General features: G+C 39.1%; 1 protein-coding gene across 1 annotated transcript in view; it reads right to left on the reverse strand.

The window, feature by feature from the left end:
- Nucleotides 1–515: 515 nt before the first annotated feature.
- Nucleotides 516–20,871, reverse strand: part of LOC113073031 (antigen WC1.1-like) — a 66,115-nt gene continuing 45,759 nt past the window's right edge. The window contains exons 10-18 of the mRNA XM_026245903.1: nucleotides 13,604–13,664; nucleotides 10,702–10,761; nucleotides 10,197–10,271; nucleotides 9,256–9,318; nucleotides 5,392–5,451; nucleotides 3,997–4,071; nucleotides 1,545–1,607; nucleotides 997–1,056; nucleotides 516–872 (exon numbers count right to left, since the gene is read on the reverse strand). Coding sequence (XP_026101688.1) covers nucleotides 823–872; nucleotides 997–1,056; nucleotides 1,545–1,607; nucleotides 3,997–4,071; nucleotides 5,392–5,451; nucleotides 9,256–9,318; nucleotides 10,197–10,271; nucleotides 10,702–10,761; nucleotides 13,604–13,664 — 567 coding nt within the window. The 3' untranslated portion in view covers nucleotides 516–822. The remainder of the gene's footprint in view (nucleotides 873–996; nucleotides 1,057–1,544; nucleotides 1,608–3,996; nucleotides 4,072–5,391; nucleotides 5,452–9,255; nucleotides 9,319–10,196; nucleotides 10,272–10,701; nucleotides 10,762–13,603; nucleotides 13,665–20,871) is intronic.

The raw sequence follows: 20,871 nt of genomic DNA on the forward strand, positions 1-20,871 counted from the left end.
TGATGCATGTTTTATTATGCGTGTCTGTGTAGGAATTTCTGAAAGACAAAGCTCAGCGAGAAGAGGCTCTGAAGAAATACAAGGAGAAGAAAATGGCAACATATCAGTTGTTGAAAAGAAAAAAACAAAAAGGGTTAGACCCACCTTAACCTGCATATGGAGCTGTTGCTGCAAAATATTCAAGCTCAGCGCAAATAATTCCATATCATCCACAAAATCAGACTGTAATCACACAATAAACTGTGCAGTTTGGTTGAGTTTTTCTTTTCTTTTTTTGACCTCAAGGATGTGCGTGCATTTGCATATTATCTTTTTCTTTCCCAGTAATATTTATTGTAAATAAAATATAAAATTATACTCTTAAGTTAATTCAAGATGACCGTACAGGACTAATGCTATTACAGTAAGCTTATGGAAAAACATGAAGTTTTATAATATCTATTAGGTTGTAAATCTATTTTTATCATTATATTTATGTAAATAATGCTGTCAGAATCCTAGAAGTACAGTAGTGTATAAAAATACTTTCTTAAACATTCATAGCATAAATTTCTTCTATTCTTTAACCACTCTTTTAAAAGTATTTTTGTGACATGATGTTTGAATGATATAATTTGTTTATTAGGGTGAAAAGCATTGATACCAAAATAGTAATAATAGACCAAATGCTAAAATACAAATATTTAACTTTTCATACTAAAATATTTAAAATGACATAAACACATAAGGCATTGATGCATTAGTAGCAATATGAGAAACCCCAAGCAGCTACAGTAACTGTAACATGATTTAATGACAATGGGAGAGGGCGCAGCCATTGAGTCATATAGCCCCTCCTCCTTTGTGTGACTCCTCCCCCACATCATCATAGTCTGTTTTTAAAAACAAGCAAATTCATGTAAATTTTTTATAAAGGCATCACAATTTAGTTTAATTAGGGTTTAAATGAGAGACATGATTAAAAGTAGATTATGTAAAAAGATGACAAAATCATACCTAACCGGTTTCTCTCATCTTCATTGCTGTTCTTCACATCATCATACTCCGGATCACCCTCTGATACACATGTGAAAAAAAACCTCACATTGTAATGTGTAATACAGCTTGTGTCATTCATCTTATTCTCCTCACGACTGTCTGAGATTATTAGATTAAACCTGATAAAGCCATGTTGATTCATTAATAGTATAAATGCATGTTCAATATATCATATAAACATATATATAAGAGTGATATTAAATTGCAGTTCTGTGTGACTCGCTTGTTACACCTTGAAAGTTCTGTCCAATAATAATGAAATCATCATAATGATCTAGTGCAGGGGTAGGCAACTTCGGTCCTGGAGTGCCGATGCCCTTCAGAGTTTAGCTCCTAAACTCTACAGGACAGCGGCACTCCAGGACCGACGTTGCTTACCACTGATCAAGTGTATCCACTACAGATACATGAAGACATAAACGGAATAAATGTCACACCATCTTATCAGTTCTGAGCATCATTTTAAAGGTATTATGTTAAACATACAAAAAAAAAAGGTAAACCACCTTTTTTAATATCAGAGTTCTGTTCACTCGTCATGACGTCATCATAGCTTTCATGTCTGTCCTCTACAAATTATACATGAAACATTACACCCATACAAAATATATCAAGAGAGAGAGAAAAAGATTTTGGTAACACTTTATAATAACTTTCATTAATAAATCATTCAATCACCATCAATTGTAAATTATTCTAAACATTTACTAATCATTTGTACCTTAGTGAGCAGTCATTTTGATTGCAAAAATTGTCCCAAATGCCCGGAATTAAGTGGAGGATCCTTTTTTCATGTTTAGTTGTTGCGTACTGAACCTCAACCTGTCCTTATTGTACGGGATACTGGTTCGAAGCAGTACTTAATATTGAAAGAGTTACTTCCACTTTTGCAGAATTCGGATACTGTTTCTGACATCCTCATATGTGGTATTGGGATGAAATGTAATCCTGTTCCCATCCATCAGGTGCCCAGAAAATTCTGGATTTGGTTCTGGAAGTGGAAGAAGTTCTGGAACTGGTTCTGGAAGTGGAACTAGTTATGGAAGTGGTCAGGCTCAGGGAAGTAGTTATGGAAATTGAAGCGATCAGGGACGTGGTCATGGAAGTCAGCAACGTCAGCAAAGTAGTTATGGAAGCGGTCAATGTTAGGGAAGTAGTTATGGAAGCGGTCAATGTCAGGGAAGTAGTTATGGAAGCGGTCAATGTCAGGGAAGTAGTTATGGAAGCAGTGAACGTCAGAGATGCTTTTGCATCTTTACAAAGCATTTATTAATCATTTGTTCATGTTTTTGCAGTATCAATGTAAAGTTGAGACTATTCATCAAACATTTAATTGATTATTATTATTTTGGCACTAGATTTTAGCTACTGTAACAACGTTTGTGTAAAGGGTGGTTAGATAAGTTTAGTTAAATGCTTGGTAGAGACATTACACAAATTGTAATTTCGGTGCAACACATGGTTTTATTGTCTTAACAATGATATTACTATACTATTGTGAATCATTAAACAGAATATTTCTTGAATCATACATTAATAGGAGGGGTAAAAAACTAATTTTCAAGAAAATTATTTATTATTTATCAAAACAATGCAATATAAACAGATTGAATCCTTTTCCCTTATGGTAATCAAATTGACCCTTGTACACTGTTGACCACTTACTCAACCCACACACTTGAGCCTAACCTTACCTGTATCACACCTCAATAGCAGCAAGTGTTGTGCATTAATAAATGCTTTTAATCATAAAATGGGTCATATGACATTGATAAAAAGAACATTATGTTGTGTATTTGGTGTAACGTGCTAATGCGGTTTAAGGTAAAAAAAAAAAAAAACACATTATTTTCAACATAATGTACATTATTGTACCTTTCTGAAACGCGTCGATTTTTACAAAGCTCATTGTTCTGAAAATCGAGGTGTGCTCTGATTGGCCAGCTATCCACTGCTTTGTGATTGGCCTAATGCCTCAAGTGTGTGACGGAAATGTTAAGCCCCTCACCATACTGAGATGCCAAGTACTCAGAGCGCCGATCATGCAATCCACAGCCCAAAGTTAAAGCATTTCCTCAGCGAATAGCATGGATCAGCTCTAGACATGATGAAGTGGATATCGTCCTCTTTTGGAAGGCCAAACAAAGAAGTTTTGCTTTCACAATGAAACACACATCATCTCCACCACATGGTTGCGGCCACAACAACAACACTACAGGGAGAATAAAAGTTACTCCTCCTTTCTTTGCATGAACATTTGGGCGGTATTATGCAAATCTTCCCATCATGATATAGACATGTCGGGGCGTGTTAGAACTATCCGTTTTAAGGGGGGCGTGGACGAGTCTCAACTTTTATAAAAAATATCTCTTTGGATTTGAGATTTTAGTCTTTGCAACTTTACAGATCTTTATGCACCAAGAGCTTGTAACACCCCAAAGATAAAGGAAAATTTTTAATCGCATCATATGACCCCTTCAACATCTGTTAACATCATTTGTAGGTTTTCAAGATGTGTATGGATCATATGAATTAGAAGTTTAATAACATTTGTAAGAATTTTCATTTATATGAAATGTTAATTTTTAGGTAATGTTTAATACATTTATTAGTCAACATTAACAAGCGCATTATTTCATGTTTCTAGATATGTGAATACATATTAATGAATGATCTGTTAAACATTACATAATGTTTGTTAATGATCTAGTAATGAAAGTTTTTATAAAGCGTTACCAAGATGTTATATCAGAGATGTCCAAAACGGTCCCTTATGGGCCACTATCCCACTGTTTGCTCGAACCTGTCCTGAACCAAAGTAATCACTCGCTAGAAATTTCCAGACAAATGTGTTGGAGCTGGATGAAGCTAAACTCTTGGCCCTCCAGGAGCAGGACTGGACATCCCTACTTTATGTATTTAAATATTTAATCTAATTACAGAATAACCGAGTGATACCTGTCTCACGATCTGGTTTCAGTCCATCAGTGATGACATCATCATAGTATCCCGGTGTGATTTGCTTCATCTCTTCTGCATCAAAACATGTGGGATATTTGGCCATATTGGAATATGTTTTAAAAACAAAATGCAACATATTCTCCTGCAGGACCTGCCATTGTTGACATCATCATAATATGCAATGTTGATAAGTTGAAACATTTTAGTATTATGAACAGTTGAGTCATTGGTGACATTTCATTTACTGGTAGAATTATATTTGTGTGATTTTAAGTGTGAATTACTTTATATTTTGTCATTGATTTTGAACATGAAATTATTTATTTGTAGTTATTAATTTGAATATACACTGAACAAAATTATAAACGCAACACTTTAGTTTTTTGCACCCATTTTTCATGAGCTGAACTCAAAGATATAAGACTTTTTCTATGTATACAAAAGGCCTATTTCTCTCAAATATTGTTCACAAATCTGTCTAAATCTGTGTTAGTGAGCACTTCTCCTTTGCAGAGATAATCAATCCACCTCACAGGTGTGGCATATCAAGATGCTGATTAGACAGCATGATTATTGCACAGGGTGTACATTAAGCTGGCCACAATAAAAGGCCACTCTAAAATGTGCAGTTTTATCACACAGCACAATGCCACAGAGGTCGCAAGTTTTGAGGGAAAGTGCAATTGGCATGCTGACAGCAGGAATATCCACCCGAGCCGTTGCATGTGAATTGAGTGTTCATTTCTCTACCATAAGCCATTTCCAAAGGCATTTCAGATAATTTGGCAGCACATCCAACCAGCCTCACATCGGCAGACCAAGTGTAACCACACCAGCCCAGGACCTCCAGATCCAACTTCTTCACCTCCAAGATCATCTGAGACCAGCCACCCAGACAGCAACAATCGGTTTGTATAACCAAATAATTTCTGCACCTGTCAGAAACCATCTCAGGGAAGCACAATCCACTGGCCACAATAAACAACCTAATCAACTCTATGCAAAGGAGATGTGTTGCACTGCATGAGACAAGTGGTGGTCACAAAAAGATACTGTCTGGTTTTGGGACACCCCTCGGGCCCCCCAATACAGTAAAACTGCACGTTTTAGAGTGGCCTTTTATTGTGATCAGCCTAAAGCACACCTGTGCAATAATCATGCTGTCTAATCAGCATCTTGATATGCCACACATGAGAGGTGGATGGATTATCTCGGCAAAGGAGAAGTGCTCACTAACACAGATTTAGACAGATTTGTGAACAATATTTGAGAGAAATAGGCCTTATGTGTACATAGAAAAAGTCTTAGATCTTTTAGTTCAGCTCATGAAAAATGAGGACAAAAACAAAAGTGTTGTTTATAAATTTGTTAAGTGTATTTCAGCTCTCTAACCTGAGATAAGCTCATCAGCATCTTCATACCCAGAATGCAGTGCTTCAGAGATGAGACTTCCTGTTAAACGAGAGCAGAACAGTCAGGAACATGTTCATCATTACAAAGAGACTTAACCCTCATTTTCTCATTTTCGCAGAGCCTTCTGGGCCTTCCGGCACGACTCCCCATCGCTGCACCACTGCGGGTATGTCGACTGTCCCTTTGGTGCCACTTGTACAGAGTCTGGGAGCGTGGCTTGCGCTGCCCAACCCGTCACGCTGGCTCATCCGGACGGTCCGACTCGGCTATGCGATTCAGTTCGCCCGGCGACCCCCCAAGTTCAATGGCGTGCTCGAGACTTCGGGGGCAGTCCGGGACACCCCTGTCTTGCGCGAGGAGATTGCTGTCCTGCTGGCGAAGGATGCAATCGAGCCAGTCCCTCCAGCCGAGATGAGGACGGGGTTTTACAGCCCTTACTTCATTGTGCCCAAGAAAAGCGGTGGCCTTCGACCTATCCTGGATCTGCGAGTCTTGAATCGGGCCCTACACAAGCTCCCGTTCAGGATGTTGATGCAGAAACGAATTATCAAATGCGTCCAGTCCCAGGACTGGTTTGCAGCGATCGACCTGAAAGACGCATACTTTCATGTCTCTATCCTCCCTCGTCACAGACCGTTTCTGCGCTTTGCTTTCGAGGGTCAGGCATGGCAGCACAAGGTCCTCCCCTTCGGGCTCTCCCTGTCCCCCCGTGTCTTCACGAAGGTCGCGGAGGGCGCCCTTGCCCCACTCTGGGAAGTGGGCATCAGGATCCTCAACTATCTCGACGACTGGCTCATTATGGCCCGGTCCCGAGAAGAGTTGTGCGATTACAGGGACTTTGTGCTCCGGCACCTCAGTCAGTTGGGGCTTCGGGTCAACCGGGAGAAGAGCAAGCTCTCCCCTGTGCAGAGAATCTCTTATCTCGGTATGGAGTTAGACTCGGTGAGTATGACGCCACGTCTCACCAGCGAGCGTGCCCAGTCAGTGCTGAACTGCCTGAGTTCCTTCAGAGGCAGGACAGTGGTACCACTGAAACACTTTCAGAGGCTCCTGGGGCATATGGCATCCGCAGCCGCAGTCACGCCGCTCGGGTTGCTTCATATGAGATCACTTCAGCACTGGTTACACTCCCGAGTCCCGAGATGGGCATGGCGCCGCGGTACACATCGTGTCACCGTCACACTGATGTGTCGCCGCCTATTCAGCCCCTGGTCGGACCTTGCTTTTCTATGGGCCGGCGTGCCCTTAGAACAAGTGTCCCGGCACGTTGTTGTCACAACAGATGCCTCCAACTCGGGCTGGGGCGCGACATGCAACGGGCAGGCAGCTTCAGGGTCCTGGACAGGACCTCGACTGCTTTGGCACATCAACTGCCTGGAGTAGCTGGCAGTGCATCTAGCTTTGCGACGGTTTCATCCGCTAGTGCTGGACAAGCACGTGTTGGTGTGCACGGACAACACTGCGGCTGTTTCGTACATCAACCGACAGGGCGGTCTACGATCACGTCGCATGTCTCAACTCGCCCGCCATCTCCTCGTCTGGAGTCAGACGTGGCTCAAGTCGCTGCGCTGTCCACATCCCAGGGGAGCTCGATCGTGCAGCCGACGCGCTCTCACGACAGCTCACTTTCCCTGCGGAATGGCGACTCCATCCCCAGACGGTCCAGCTAATCTGAAGTCGATTCGGGGAAGCCCAGGTAGACCTGTTTGCTTCCCACGAGTCCTCCCACTGCCAGCTGTACTATTCCCTGTCCCAGGCCCCCCTGGACACAGATGCACTGGCACACATCTGGCCTCGGGCTTACGCAAGTATGCGTTTCTCCCAGTGAGCCTGCTCGCAGAGACACTGTGCAAGGTCAGGGAGGACGAGGAACAGGTCCTGTTGGTTGCGACATGCTCCTCGTGACAGCCCCTTCCTGGCGCATCCCCCTGAGGAGAGACCTTCTCTCTCAGGGGCTTGGCACCATTTGGCACCCGCGTCCAGATCTCTGGAACCTCCACGTGTGGCTTCTAGATGGGACGTGGCAGACCTAAATGATCTGCCCCCAGCGGTGGTAGACACTATCACTCAGGCTAGAGCCCCTTCTACGAGGCAGGCCTATGCTCTGAAGTGGAGTCTGTTCACGAATTGGTGTTCTTCTCACCAAGAAGACCCCCGGAGATGCTCAGTCAGTGTCGTGCTTTCTTTCCTGCAAGAAAGGCTGGAGCGTGGGCTGTCACCCTCCACCCTGAAGGTGTATGTGGCTGCCATTGCAGCCCATCACGATGCAGTGGACGGCCAGTCCCTGGGGAGGCATGACCTGATCCTTAGGTTCCTGAGGGGTGCCGGAAGGTTACATCCTCCTAGGACACCCCTATCTCCCTCCTGGGACCTCTCTATTGTCCTGGCGGGACTTCAGAGGGGTCCCTTTGAGCCGCTGGATTCGGTCGAGCTGAAGTTCCTGTCTCTCAAGACAGCGCTCCTGATCGCGCTCACTTCCATCAAGAGGGTCAGGGACCTCCAAGCATTTTTGGTAAGTGAAGAGTGCCTTGTGTTCGGGCCGGCCTACTCTCACGTTGTCCTGAGACCCCGGCCTGGATACGTGCCCAAGGTTCCCACCACTCCCTTCCGAGACCAGGTGGTGAACCTGCAAGCGCTGCCCCTGGAGAAGGCAGATCCAGCCTTGTCGTTGCAGTGTCCCGTAAGAGCGCTTCGAATATACGTGGACTACACCCAGAGCTTAGAAGCTCTGAGCAGCTCCTGGTCTGCTTTGGAGGTCAGCAGAAGGGAAAGGCTGTCTCTAAGCAGAGGTTGGCCCACTGGATAGTGGACGCCATCGCCTTGGCTTACCATTCCCAAGGCGAGCCGTGCCCCCTGGGGGTGAGGGCCCACTCCAAACGGACCTGCTGTTAGCATTCCATTGTCTCCCATTCATTTTGGCGTCACTTTGACAGTGAATAACTTTACATCTGAGGCGTTTAAAGAACCCATTTGTCCATTAAATATTTCTAAAGAAACACAAAAATGTATAAAAGGCTCCATTACCTTGTATCTTACATTGTGGCTCCATAGAAGCAGTTTTTGTAAACATAGGCTAACGATTGCGTCATAACCTGCGACTCTCTGTCGCACAGTAGAGAAATTACCGTATGGACAGGAGGAGAAGCTCGCAGGCAATCTTTTACTGTCTATGAGGCAATCAGGGGGACGTGGAGGCATAAACTCAAGGGAAAAGCCCATAGAGAGTCCATAAAAGCAACGGGACAAAATTATTCAACAACGTCTGCAAGATTCGGCTGGTGATTCAGATTTCTCTTGGCACAGCGATTAGAAGACTTACAATTGTCAGACAGGTTGCTCACGTGACATCTATGTCATCAAGCTCAGTTTGAGTCTGCGCAGTACGCTCGACCCCCAGGAAGTGCCATGCTTCTAATTGACTTCATTTGTCTCTGTTGAATCCAATAGGGTCGCTGTGTCCATTTCTTTTACTGTCTATGTTTTTGGCCCAACGAAAACCTTGGGCCAAAGCAGGCCAGCTGGGGCTAAAGGAATGGTTATGAACAAAGGCGGAGTTTCTCCATGTCTGGAGAGCTCAACGCTGCAGATCATTTCAGAAAGATAACAGCTATAACACCAGCACTAAACACTTTTTTAAAAATAAGTTGAGCTCAAAACTCACTTTCAGTCAGCAGCGAGTGTTTGCAATAACTTGATCTGATGTGGATTATAATCACCATACAAGGCAGATATTTTTATAAGCAATGCAAAAGTCTGTGCACTCATATACGTTATTAGTTTAAATAGGGTTTAAATGATCTGATGATTAAAAGAACATTATGTAAAAAGATGACAAAAACATACCTAACCGGTTTCTCCCATCTTCATTGCTGTTCTTCACATCATCATACTCCTCCTGATATCCCTCTGATACACATGTGAAATAAAACCTCAAATGTGTAACACAGCTTGTGTCATTGATCCCTTTCTCATCATGAGCCATGTTGATTCATTAATGGTAGAAATGCATGTTCAGTATATGATAAAAAAATACATACGAGTGATATTAAATATTAAATTAGTTCTGTGTGACTCACTCGTTACACCTTGAAAGTTTTGTCCAATAATGATGACATCATCATAATGATCTAGTGTGCCCACTACACATAAATGAAGATATAAACAGAATAAATGTTACATCATTATATCAGCACTGAGCATAATTTTAAAGTTATTATCCTAAACGGGTAAAAAAAAAAGTTGTTCCCTCGTCGTGACATCATCATAAATCTTGTATCTGTCTTTTACAAATTAAGCATGAAACATTACACCCATATATTTATATTTATAAATATATAAATATATTATAATATAATAATACTTTATATTGAAAAAAGATGTATTAACTGACTTTCTTTTAATGCGGTACAGGTAATGACCGTCTGTTTGACTCTCTCTGGTTTACATTACACAAAATATAGCATTATGTGATTCTTTAACAACTAAACAAATAAAAAAAATTATGACTTCACCTAAAAAAAATTACAGTTTTTGTATTGCATAACGTAATGAAATTGAACAAGCTTAGTGCCAATTTTCATTTTCAGATCATACATTTTCAGTGAATTGGAATCCGTGCAACTGAAGAACGCAAAGGATGCACCTGAGTGGCACTCACTAGAAAATTCCAGACAAATGTGTTGGAGCTGGATGAAGCTAACTCTTGGCCCTCCAGGAGCAGGACTGGACATCCCTGCTTTATGTATTTAAATATTTAATCTAATTACAGAATAACCGAGTGATACCTGTCTCACGATCTGGTTTCAGTCCATCAGTGATGACATCATCATAGTATCCCGGTGTGATTTGCTTCATCTCTTCTGCATCAAAACATGTGGGATATTTGGCCATATTGGAATATGTTTTAAAAACAAAATGTTACATATTCTCCTGCAGGACCTGCCATTGTTGACATCATCATAATATGCAATGTTGATAAGTTGAAACATTTTAGTATTATGAACAGTTGAGTCATTGGTGACATTTCATTTACTGGTAGAATTATATTTGTGTGATTTTAAGTGTGAATTACTTTATATTTTGTCATTGAGTTTGAACATGAAATTATTTATTTGTAGGTATTATTTGAATATACACTGAACATAATCAATCCACCTCACAGGTGTGGCATCTTGATATGCCACACATGAGAGGTGGATGGATTATCTCGGCAAAGGAGAAGTGCTCACTAACACAGATTTAGACAGATTTGTGTTTATAAATTTGTTAAGTGTATTTCAGCTCTCTGACCTGAGATAAGCTCATCAGCATCTTCATACCCAGAATGCAGTGCTTCAGAGATGAGACTTCCTGTTAAACGAGAGCAGAACAGTCAGGAACATGTTCATCATTACAAAGAGACTTAACCCTCATTTTCTCTGGATCATAAAAGCATTATGTTAGTGACAGCACAACAAAAATGTCAATTACAAAAACGTTAGAGACCAAATGTTTTTTGGGCCATTTTTCACACGCACACACACATATCCTCACATGAACCCATTTATAACTGCCTTCCAGAAATACACTCAGGAAGAACAACACACAAACGAACATGCACCTGCAGCCCTGTGGTTTTCTGTAAGGAATTATTTGGTTTGAAGCAGGAGGTTTAACAGGACTAATAATAGATGAACATCAACTGTCTGACAAAGCATTGATATCAAAGTAGTAATAAAAGACCAAATGCTAAAATACAAATATTCAAATTTGTTGATACTGAATTTTGCAAAACGTAACTTTTCATACAAAATATTTAAAATAACATAAAAACCAGAGGTGTAAAATACTTGAGTAATTTTACTTGATTACTGTACTTAAGTATTATTTTTGGGGATTTGTACTTTACTCAACTACAATTTAAACTGACTACTTGTACTTGATTTGTACTTGATTACATTTCTGACGAAAAAATATTACTTTTTAACTCCTTACAATTTTATTTCATCTTGAAAAGTACATAATATTTTTTATTTTATCTTATACAGCTTAAATACAGTAAAAAAAAAAAAAAAAAAAAGCTCAAATGTGTGTGCCTGATGTGAGAAATAATGATCATTGTTTTCATGCACCAAACACACACATTTCTACTTCAGTTGTGACTTTCATCAGGTAAATGTCTGGCTTCAAAAGCTCACCATCAATTCTGAGGAAGCAATATAGAGGTAGCAAAGTTGCGTTTTCCAGCCCAAAAAGGTTTATTCATTTATTCACTGTCGGTGAATATTTTTTTATCTTAGTATCAGTACTGAGCATAATTTTAAAGGTATTATCCTAAACGGGTAAAAAAAAAAGTTGTTCCCTCGTCGTGACATCATCATAACTCTCGTGTCTGTCTTTTACAAATTAAACATGAAACATTACACCCATATATTTATATATATATATATATATATATATATTAGGGGTGTAACGGTTCACAAAATTCACGGTTCGGTTCGATACGATACACTGATGTCACGGTTCGGTTCGGTTCGGTTCGATACGTTTTAGATACAGCAAAATGTAAAAACATCTCAACTTTTCAGAATGCCGCAAGCGCACCGCGGGTCATGTGACAAGAACCAACCAATCAGCTTCATCCTTTCCCGTAACAACGTTGAGAGCTCAGCCAAGATGAAGGAACAGCTGATCATAGTTGTATATGGATTGCAATTTTGAAATAAATTCAGTAGCAGAGCTACTGCAAGCGATTTTTAGAGCTGCAAATCCATTTATCCTTCGCTGAAATTTCCGCGTCTCATGGAGAGAGCACGTCATTGTTGCTTAGCAAAGACAGACGCCTCAGGAGAAAGACGCGCTTAGCGTTTTCCATGCGTTTTTAGGCACGATATGTGAACGGCCCCTAAGGCGCTCGCTCACTCAGCACGCGCTGAAGGCTCGTTGCAAAATGTCTAATGCATTTAACAGACCAGAAATATAAGATCCTAAAATAACCAACAGGTCTGGTGTTTGGGTTGGATTCCCTGTAAGCTATAGTGTCTAAATGCTGCAGGGATAGTTTGCTGCGTGCATGTTTCTCTTTTTTTTCGTCTTTTCCCAGATAGTACTGACGCATATATCCCAGATATTCCCGCTGGTTTTTTTTTTTTTTTTTTTTTGTAATCCCGCTGGTGTACCCTGTCATGTTGCAGATGCGACATACCGTTGTTTATTTATCCACCACTCTCTTGCCATCACCATTATAGCTTAAAGGGAATCCAAAGTGCACCCAAACACCAGACCTGTTGGTTATTGGAGGATCTTCTCATTTCTAGTCTGTTAAACGCATTGGCTATTTTGCAACGAGCCTTCAGCGCGTACTGAGTGAGCGAGCGCCTGCTGAGTAGCCTAACATAAACATATAAGATGGTGTTTTTTTCTTCTTCGGGAGTGTCAGGGGCGTTGCCTGTTACGTTGTTTGGGTTATTGGGCTACCTTGTTGAACGCATATCATTATATTTCTTTCTCTCTCTTTTTTTTTTTTCAAATATAATTAATTACTCCAACGAACCGTTCGGTATACATAATGCGTACCGCGTACCGAACCGAAAGCGTCGTACCGAACGGTTCAATACGAATACGCGTATCGTTACACCCCTAATATATATATATATATATATGTATGTATATATATATATATATAAAGAGAAAGAGAGAGAGAGAGAGAGAGAGAGATATGTTATATCAGAAATGTAGCTGGAAAATACTACTAGAATTATAATTTGAATAATACTTTATATTGAAAAAAGATGTATTAACTGACTTTCTTTTAATGCGGTACAGGTAATGACCGTCTGTTTGACTCTCTCTGGTTTACATTACACAAAATATAGCATTATGTGATTCTTTAACAACTAAACAAATAAAAAAAAATAATGCCTTCACCTAAAATAATTACAGTTTTTGTATTGCATAACGTAATGAAATTGAACAAGCTTAGTGCCAATTTTCATTTTCAGATCATACATTTTCAGTGAATAGGAATCCGTGCAAAGGATTGTAGGCAACTGAAAGACACAAAGGATGCACCTGAGTGGCACTCACTAGAAAATTCCAGACAAATGTGTTGGAGCTGGATGAAGCTAACTCTTGGCCCTCCAGGAGCAGGACTGGACATCCCTGCTTTATGTATTTAAATATTTAATCTAATTACAGAATAACCGAGTGATACCTGTCTCACGATCTGGTTTCAGTCCATCAGTGATGACATCATCATAGTATCCCGGTGTGATTTGCTTCATCTCTTCTGCATCAAAACATGTGGGATATTTGGCCATATTGAAATATGTTTTAGAAACAACATGTAATATATTCACTTGCAGGTCCTGAGATCTGCTATTGTTGACATCATAATATGCAGTGTTGAACACTATTTCTAAAAGATGAAAGTTTTAGTATTATGAACAGTTGAGTCATTGGTGAAATATTTATTTTACTGATAGAATTATATTTGTGTGATTTTGAGTGTGATACACATTTCATGTATTTTTTCATTGAGTTTTTAGTTATTAATTTGAATATATTTTAGGTCTCTTACCTTGGAGAAGCTCATCAGCCTCTTCATACCCAGAATGCAGTTCTTCAGAGATGAGACTCCCTGTTAAAGAAGAGCAGAACAGTCAGAAACATGTTCATCATTACAAATAGACTAAACCCTCATTCATCTGGATCGTAAATCATGGTGTTAGTGAAAACACAACAAAAATTTAAATTACTTGCATTTTAAAACCATTAGAGACAGAATATTTTTGTTGAGCCAATTAGCAAACACACACACACACACCCTCACATGAACCCATTCCTCACTGCCTTCCAGAAGCTGACTGACAAACACTCACACACACACAAACATGCACCTGCAGGTCTGTGGTTTTCTGTCAGGAATTCTGTGGTTTGAAGCAGGAGGTTTAACAGGACTAATAATAGATGAACATCTACTGCCTGACAGACTCTTATTAATGATATTAAATGAGATGGATGGCTCATGTCTCACCCCTCTGAGTGAAGTGATTGTGTCTGTGCTGAATCTCCTCATAAACGACCTCAGACATCGTCCTGTGTCTCCTCTTAGAGAGAGCTGTGAGTGTAGACAGACAAACCTGCATCAGTTCACAACACATGACTGATCACACACTGAATAAGACACAATATGACAGTCTCTGGATCTCTCCTACCTCTCCTCATCACTCTGTTCTGCTGAATCAGTATAAGCAGTGGCACTAAGAGCAGTAAGATCACAACACCCAGAACAATCACAAGCACTGGGGGGACCGAGAGAGACGCTGCTGGAGGAGAAGCTGATGTTGTTGAGGCAGGAGTAATGGACACTGACAAATCTGACAAAACAGACACAAACACATTAACAAACATTAATATGATTGTATAAAAAATTATATTATTGAAAAAAAAAATATATATATATATTTATATATGTGTGTGTGTGTGTGTGTGGTGTGTGTGTGTGTATATATATATATATATATATATATATATATATATATATATATATATATATATATATATATATATATATATATATATATATATATATATATATATATATATATGAAATAAGTCTAGATGATCTTACCAGAGCAGATGACTCCAGCATCTTCAGCATGATTATCTCCTTGTCCCCATCCAGTGAATCTACAGTTTGTCAGTGTAAACTCTGATCCAGTACACTGTAAATCAGAAATCCAGACTTTTCCTGATCCTTCACCAAAGTGAGCACCCTTTGGTGCAGTTAAAGCCTCTCCACAGCCAAGTTCTTTACACACCACTGCAGCATCAGGCAAATCCCATCCAGCATCACCCACTGTTCCCCACTGACCATTATGAAGAACCTCCACTCTACCAGCACAGCCACTGTTAGCACCCACTAATCTCACTGTTTCTGAAAGTGAAAGGACACGAGAATGATAACATAAGTTGTTTAGATTTTTACAATATTACTCAAGAACTTTGTCAATACTCATAGTTCATATGTCATTTACCTACCAGCACATACAACAGTCACATTGTTCTCATGGGAACAAAATTGTGAAGGTGATGCTGGACAAAGAGCAAACTGATACTCATCTCCTCTACACTGAATCTCTTGTGTCCACATCTGAGGGTCTCCTTTGTCAAAAGCAGCTGCTCCCAGCACCTGTACAGGAGCCCCACAGTCCAGCTCTCTACACACAACCTCTGCATCCTGCTGGTCAAAGGCAGAGCCACACACTGACATCCATGTCTGATCATGAAGTATCTCTAATCTCCCAGAGCAGCGAGAACCTCCAACAAGCCTGATGCCTGAAATGTTAGACATAACAAACTGCTAAAAATCATGAAATAACATTAATAAAAATAAAAAGCTTATATACTGTACTGTACTAGGAGAGAAATGTTGTAATGTTGTGCTTTAACAAGTGTTTGCCACAATTTTGCCACAAATTAAAGTTGTTTTGAAATCTACAACTTATCTTAAATTAATTAGAGAGTAGTGCTATTAAAGCCCTAGATTAACATGTGGGGTCCGTGCGGGTCCTGCTACATTTGGTACACTGGGTTAACTAGGGTTGTAACAATATATTTTGTCACAATATGAAAATAAAAGTTTAGATATTTTATTTAGCATCAAAAAAAGTAATGGCACATTCAATATGGTAAACCCAAAAGGTCACACATTTGAGCTTTCATGTTTCTTATTTATTAATATTATTAGTTAGTACTATTTATTAATAAATGTAAAGTAAAATGCATAATTTTATAAAATATAGTTGGGACAGAGTATAATAATCTCTGTCTAACATAATTCTGTATTTTTAGCTAAGCAGAATAATTTCATATTTCTATTCTGATGTAATCACCAGTCCCGTGCATGAGGGAGAAAGACCAAGTCCATTCAAATCCATTGCTGATGAAATACCAAATTTAGTATTTTATTTAAAAGTAACACTAACAGAACATCAGTTTGAACTTTGTATGTTAATTTATTTTGTTAATTAAAATGTTAAGGTAAGTTCTTAACATATACTGTAGGAGAAAGTGTAACATTTAGAGTAAATATTATATATGAAATTACACAAGAGAGTTTCAGGTCATTAAACATGAACATGAACATGACCACAATTCAAATCATAAACCATCTTTTTTTCATGCAGTATAGATTGTTTATATTTCACACAGACGCTTACAACTTCTGCTTTCACCTCAAATCTTTTAGTGGTCCTATATGATTGATATAATATTGAGTGATTTGTATTCTAAATGGTCAAACTCACACTGTATTACATCACTCCTTTGACTCTCCTAATGGTTTAAATTCTGATTTAGATAATTTACTTAGTACATGCATGCTTTTATTAAGGTCAATAATGTATTTATTTCTTAATGAAAGGTAGTGATAAAATCATCCTACCTGAGCAGATAACGCCCACATCTTCATTATGTCCACAGTTATGGTCACCCTTTTCTTTTTTTGAACAATCAAATATTGATGACTCAGATCCATTACATCTCACATCATCCATCCAGATTTTTCCTGATCCTGGTCCAAAATGAGCAGCACGCATTGTGTTTGAAGTTTCATCACAGCCCAGCTCTCTACACACCACTGCAGTGTTTGTCAAAGCCCAGTAATCATCACACACGGTTCCCCATTCTCCATCATAATAAACCTCCACCCTACCAGCACAGGAATTAACACCATCCACCAACCTCACATTTCCTGCAGAATAGATACAGAATGTTGTTGTTGTAGAAAAATTTATATTTTAATCTTTCTTATTTACTTTCTTAGACATTGTGTGGGTTTTACATACTGTATATTTTTATTTTTCCTTTTGATTTAACTTGTGTTTCTCTCTCAATATGTATGTATGTCACCTGGAATGCAACGAAGACATCACACAATAAAACAAAAAGCCTTTGAGGTCTTTAGTGCAGGTAATTTACTCAGGAAAGACAGAGGGGTTATCCATAAATAAAGACCTTTGACCTCAAGGGTGTGAAGATAATAAAAGCCCAGTGTGTTAGGAGGACCATTGTGTTTTCTGAAAACAGCTAGGTTTGGTTTACAGGCTTAAGTGGACATATACAAAGAAGGAGCCTTGTAAGAAGAGGGGTTGATAACAGTATAATAAGGCTGTCTGTTTTCAGTGTGATTCAGGTCTGTTGTGTTTCAGGGTAGCTGCTGAATCAGTGAACGCACCTCTTTAAGGAAAATAAACTTCTTAAATATAATTAAAATCATTGTATACACTGAGATGCTATTTGTTAGTAATTGTTTTTGCCACAACAATGTATATAAAATGTGATTGAGAGAGAACAAACAACAACAGAGAAAAGTCATCAAAAGAGAAAGGAACAGAGAAAATGATCACGAGAGGGGGAAAAAATAACTTTATATTAATGCAAATATTACACATATAAAAGGGGAACTATAAATTATGTTGTTATATATAAATTATATCATGACCAATTAATATCACAAACACAAATCACTATAACATAACTAACACATAACGATCCTGAGTGTACGTACCAGCTGTGGAGAGTTTGATCACAGAAGACAAAAAAATAAAAGTTAGACAGTTCTCCATCTTTACTGATCATGCACTTTGTTTGATCAACTCTGAACTAAAAATTTCAAGAGAGACAGAGACAGAAGGCTTCACAACCACCAAACAACAAGCCAATCACAAACACTTTTACCTTATTAAACACAAGAGAGGAAATCATCAAAAAGCTTCACTGACTAATCAGAAGGCGTATTTATGATTTGCACCATATTTATTAAAAGTACGTCAGCATTGATGAACAGGACTCCTCCTCCATCTGACAGAGACACTTAACTGGGGAGAAACACACAAGAGGAGTGAGACAGAAACATACAGGAAACTGTTTTCAGTTACAGGAAACATTCCAGTTTATTAACAGCATCAAAGCCCAACATTTGCAGATATAGAAATACTAATGCTCATAACAAATTGGTTCAATCTTATAACTTTGAGTTCATGTTTAGAAATTTTAGTTATAAAATCAAATTTACTTTTTTAAAGATTTGTTTTAGCTACTAGATTTGTTTATTCAGAAATATATTTCAGCAACACTTGTCAAGTTCACAGTGAAAGAGACGTGACAAAGAGTACTCAGAATTCATGCTCTGCATTTAACCCATCCAAAGTGCACACACACAGCAGTGAACACACAAAGAGAGAGAGAGCGAGAGAGAGAGAGAGAGAGAGAGAGAGCAGTGAGCAGCCATTTATGCAGTTGGGGGTTCAGTGCCTTGCTCAAGGGCACCTCAGTCATGGAATTGCGACTTGAACCCACAACCTTAGGGTTAAGAGTCAAAAGATCTAACCATTAGGCCACAACTTTCCCGTTAGTGCATATTAATACAAAATTAGTAGGGTATTTTGTTTAAAAAATAAATAAATAAAAATAAAGACAATAAAGTATGTCTATGGTCATGCATAGTTCATCATACGAGAGCCAAGTTTGCAGCTGCACTTTTTAATACTGTAATGCCGAACCAAGGCTCGACATTAACGCTTGTCCGCTTGTCAGTTGTTGTGCCCAATTTCGACCCCCTGCCGAAATTATTACCCCCCTAGTACTGGTAGGTTTAGAAGTAGGTGTGGGGGAGGGGTTAGGATTAGGGGTGGGGTTAGGATTAGGCAATCAAGTAGTGATTTAAAAAAGGGGGGTAATAATTCGGCAGGGGGTCGAAATTGGGCACAACAGCGAAACAAGTGGATTTAATGAAGAGGCAAATGACCTGATCAAATTTTAATAACAAACAATTACTAGGGCAGGACTGAGACTTTGGTGAGAATGAATCTGCTTTGCGTGCTAAACACATTCACACACCTGCATCAAAAATGTGAAGTCCCGGCCAAATTTTGTACATCCGCAAATTAGTATGTGAATTCTTGCAATGAGACTGAGCTCACTTATTGAATGTTTTCTTACACACACACACACATATATATGGGTGTGTATATATATATATATATATATATATATATATATATATATATATATATATATATATATATATATATATATATATATATATATATATATATATATATATATATATATATTATTTAATCTAGATTAATCTCACTGTGATCTTGAAATTAATCTAGATTAATCTAGATTAAAATGGCTCATTCTAATTCTGCCAAAGGCATTCAAAATATGTGTGTTACCCAAATAAAATTGACAAACAGTAAGTCTTTGAGAAGGGGTTTAACAAGCCAGGTGGTGCATTAGAAAAGGGGCTCATCTCCTGTTTCCAAAATGCATCACAAAGTGATTGAAAAAGCTGTAAACTAATTCCACATTGCACAAGGTGCAAACAACCTTTTGCCTGTTTCACACATACTCCATCTGCAGTGTGTATGCGTTGCATATTTTTTTACGCACCCATGTTAACGGATTCCAGTTGCGGTGTTGCGTCTGCAGCAGTTTATGTACTGAGTAGCGGACTGCAAACACCTGAAAGCACATTGAGTCCGTGCTGCACTACTAGTAATGCACAGGGACTGCATACGCACTGCAGACGGATTATGTGTGAAACTGGCGTAGCTGGGGTCAGCGGGGCCCCGGTTAAGGTTGTATCAATGGGCCCTGTTTGAAATTGTTTAATTTGTATGTTAGTTTACTTTTATTTATTTGTGCTATTTACACAATGTTTAAGTTTTTTTTTTTCAAGTTTGTAGGTGTCAAGGTACAGAAACCAAATAATTAAATGTAAAATAGCACTGGATAGTCTTCAATGTAAAAATGAAAAATACAATCAAACCTACATTTATTACACATCCCATTTTTTCCCTCAACTGTTTACTTTCACTTAAGAAATAACTGACAGTTTTTTCAAGCATAATTTCCAAGCTAGATATTTTGACATATTTTGTATGTATTTGTCGGCACAAGAGCAAAATTAAGCAAATTCGGTGTTCAAGTGTTTTGAGACGCCTTTCTCTGCGTCAGCCCTGAACACCAGAACACCGCGGTAGTGAATTGGGCTCTTTCACATCTTTTTGTTTCTTCAAACTGATATTTGTATTTGTTCGTTCAGTTGCAGGAGGGACTTCGAGAAGAACTTCGCAGAAGAGAGCTCGGTTCAGTGTCGCTGTCTGTGACTACGTTTACATGCTGTTAAAATTCGGGTTATGGTCGGGTTAAGGTCACTATTTGGGTTTCTGAAACATTTGGGATAACCCGTTTACATGCGTGAGCACAGAAAGTTACTCCTGTATACATGGAATGTGTAATCAGTCGCCAATATCCCGATGTAAACAGCGACGCACGGTTAGCGTCTGGACGTAATAAGCAAAATGCGTCATTTCCGATTATTCTTCCTGTATCCAAAGACTCAAAAGACCAAGATTCCTTGCGAATAGAACATGCACAAAACACACATTTTGATGGGGATATGCC

Source organism: Carassius auratus, unplaced genomic scaffold (assembly GCF_003368295.1).
Source record: "Carassius auratus strain Wakin unplaced genomic scaffold, ASM336829v1 scaf_tig00011242, whole genome shotgun sequence".
NCBI classification, from domain to species: domain Eukaryota; kingdom Metazoa; phylum Chordata; class Actinopteri; order Cypriniformes; family Cyprinidae; genus Carassius; species Carassius auratus.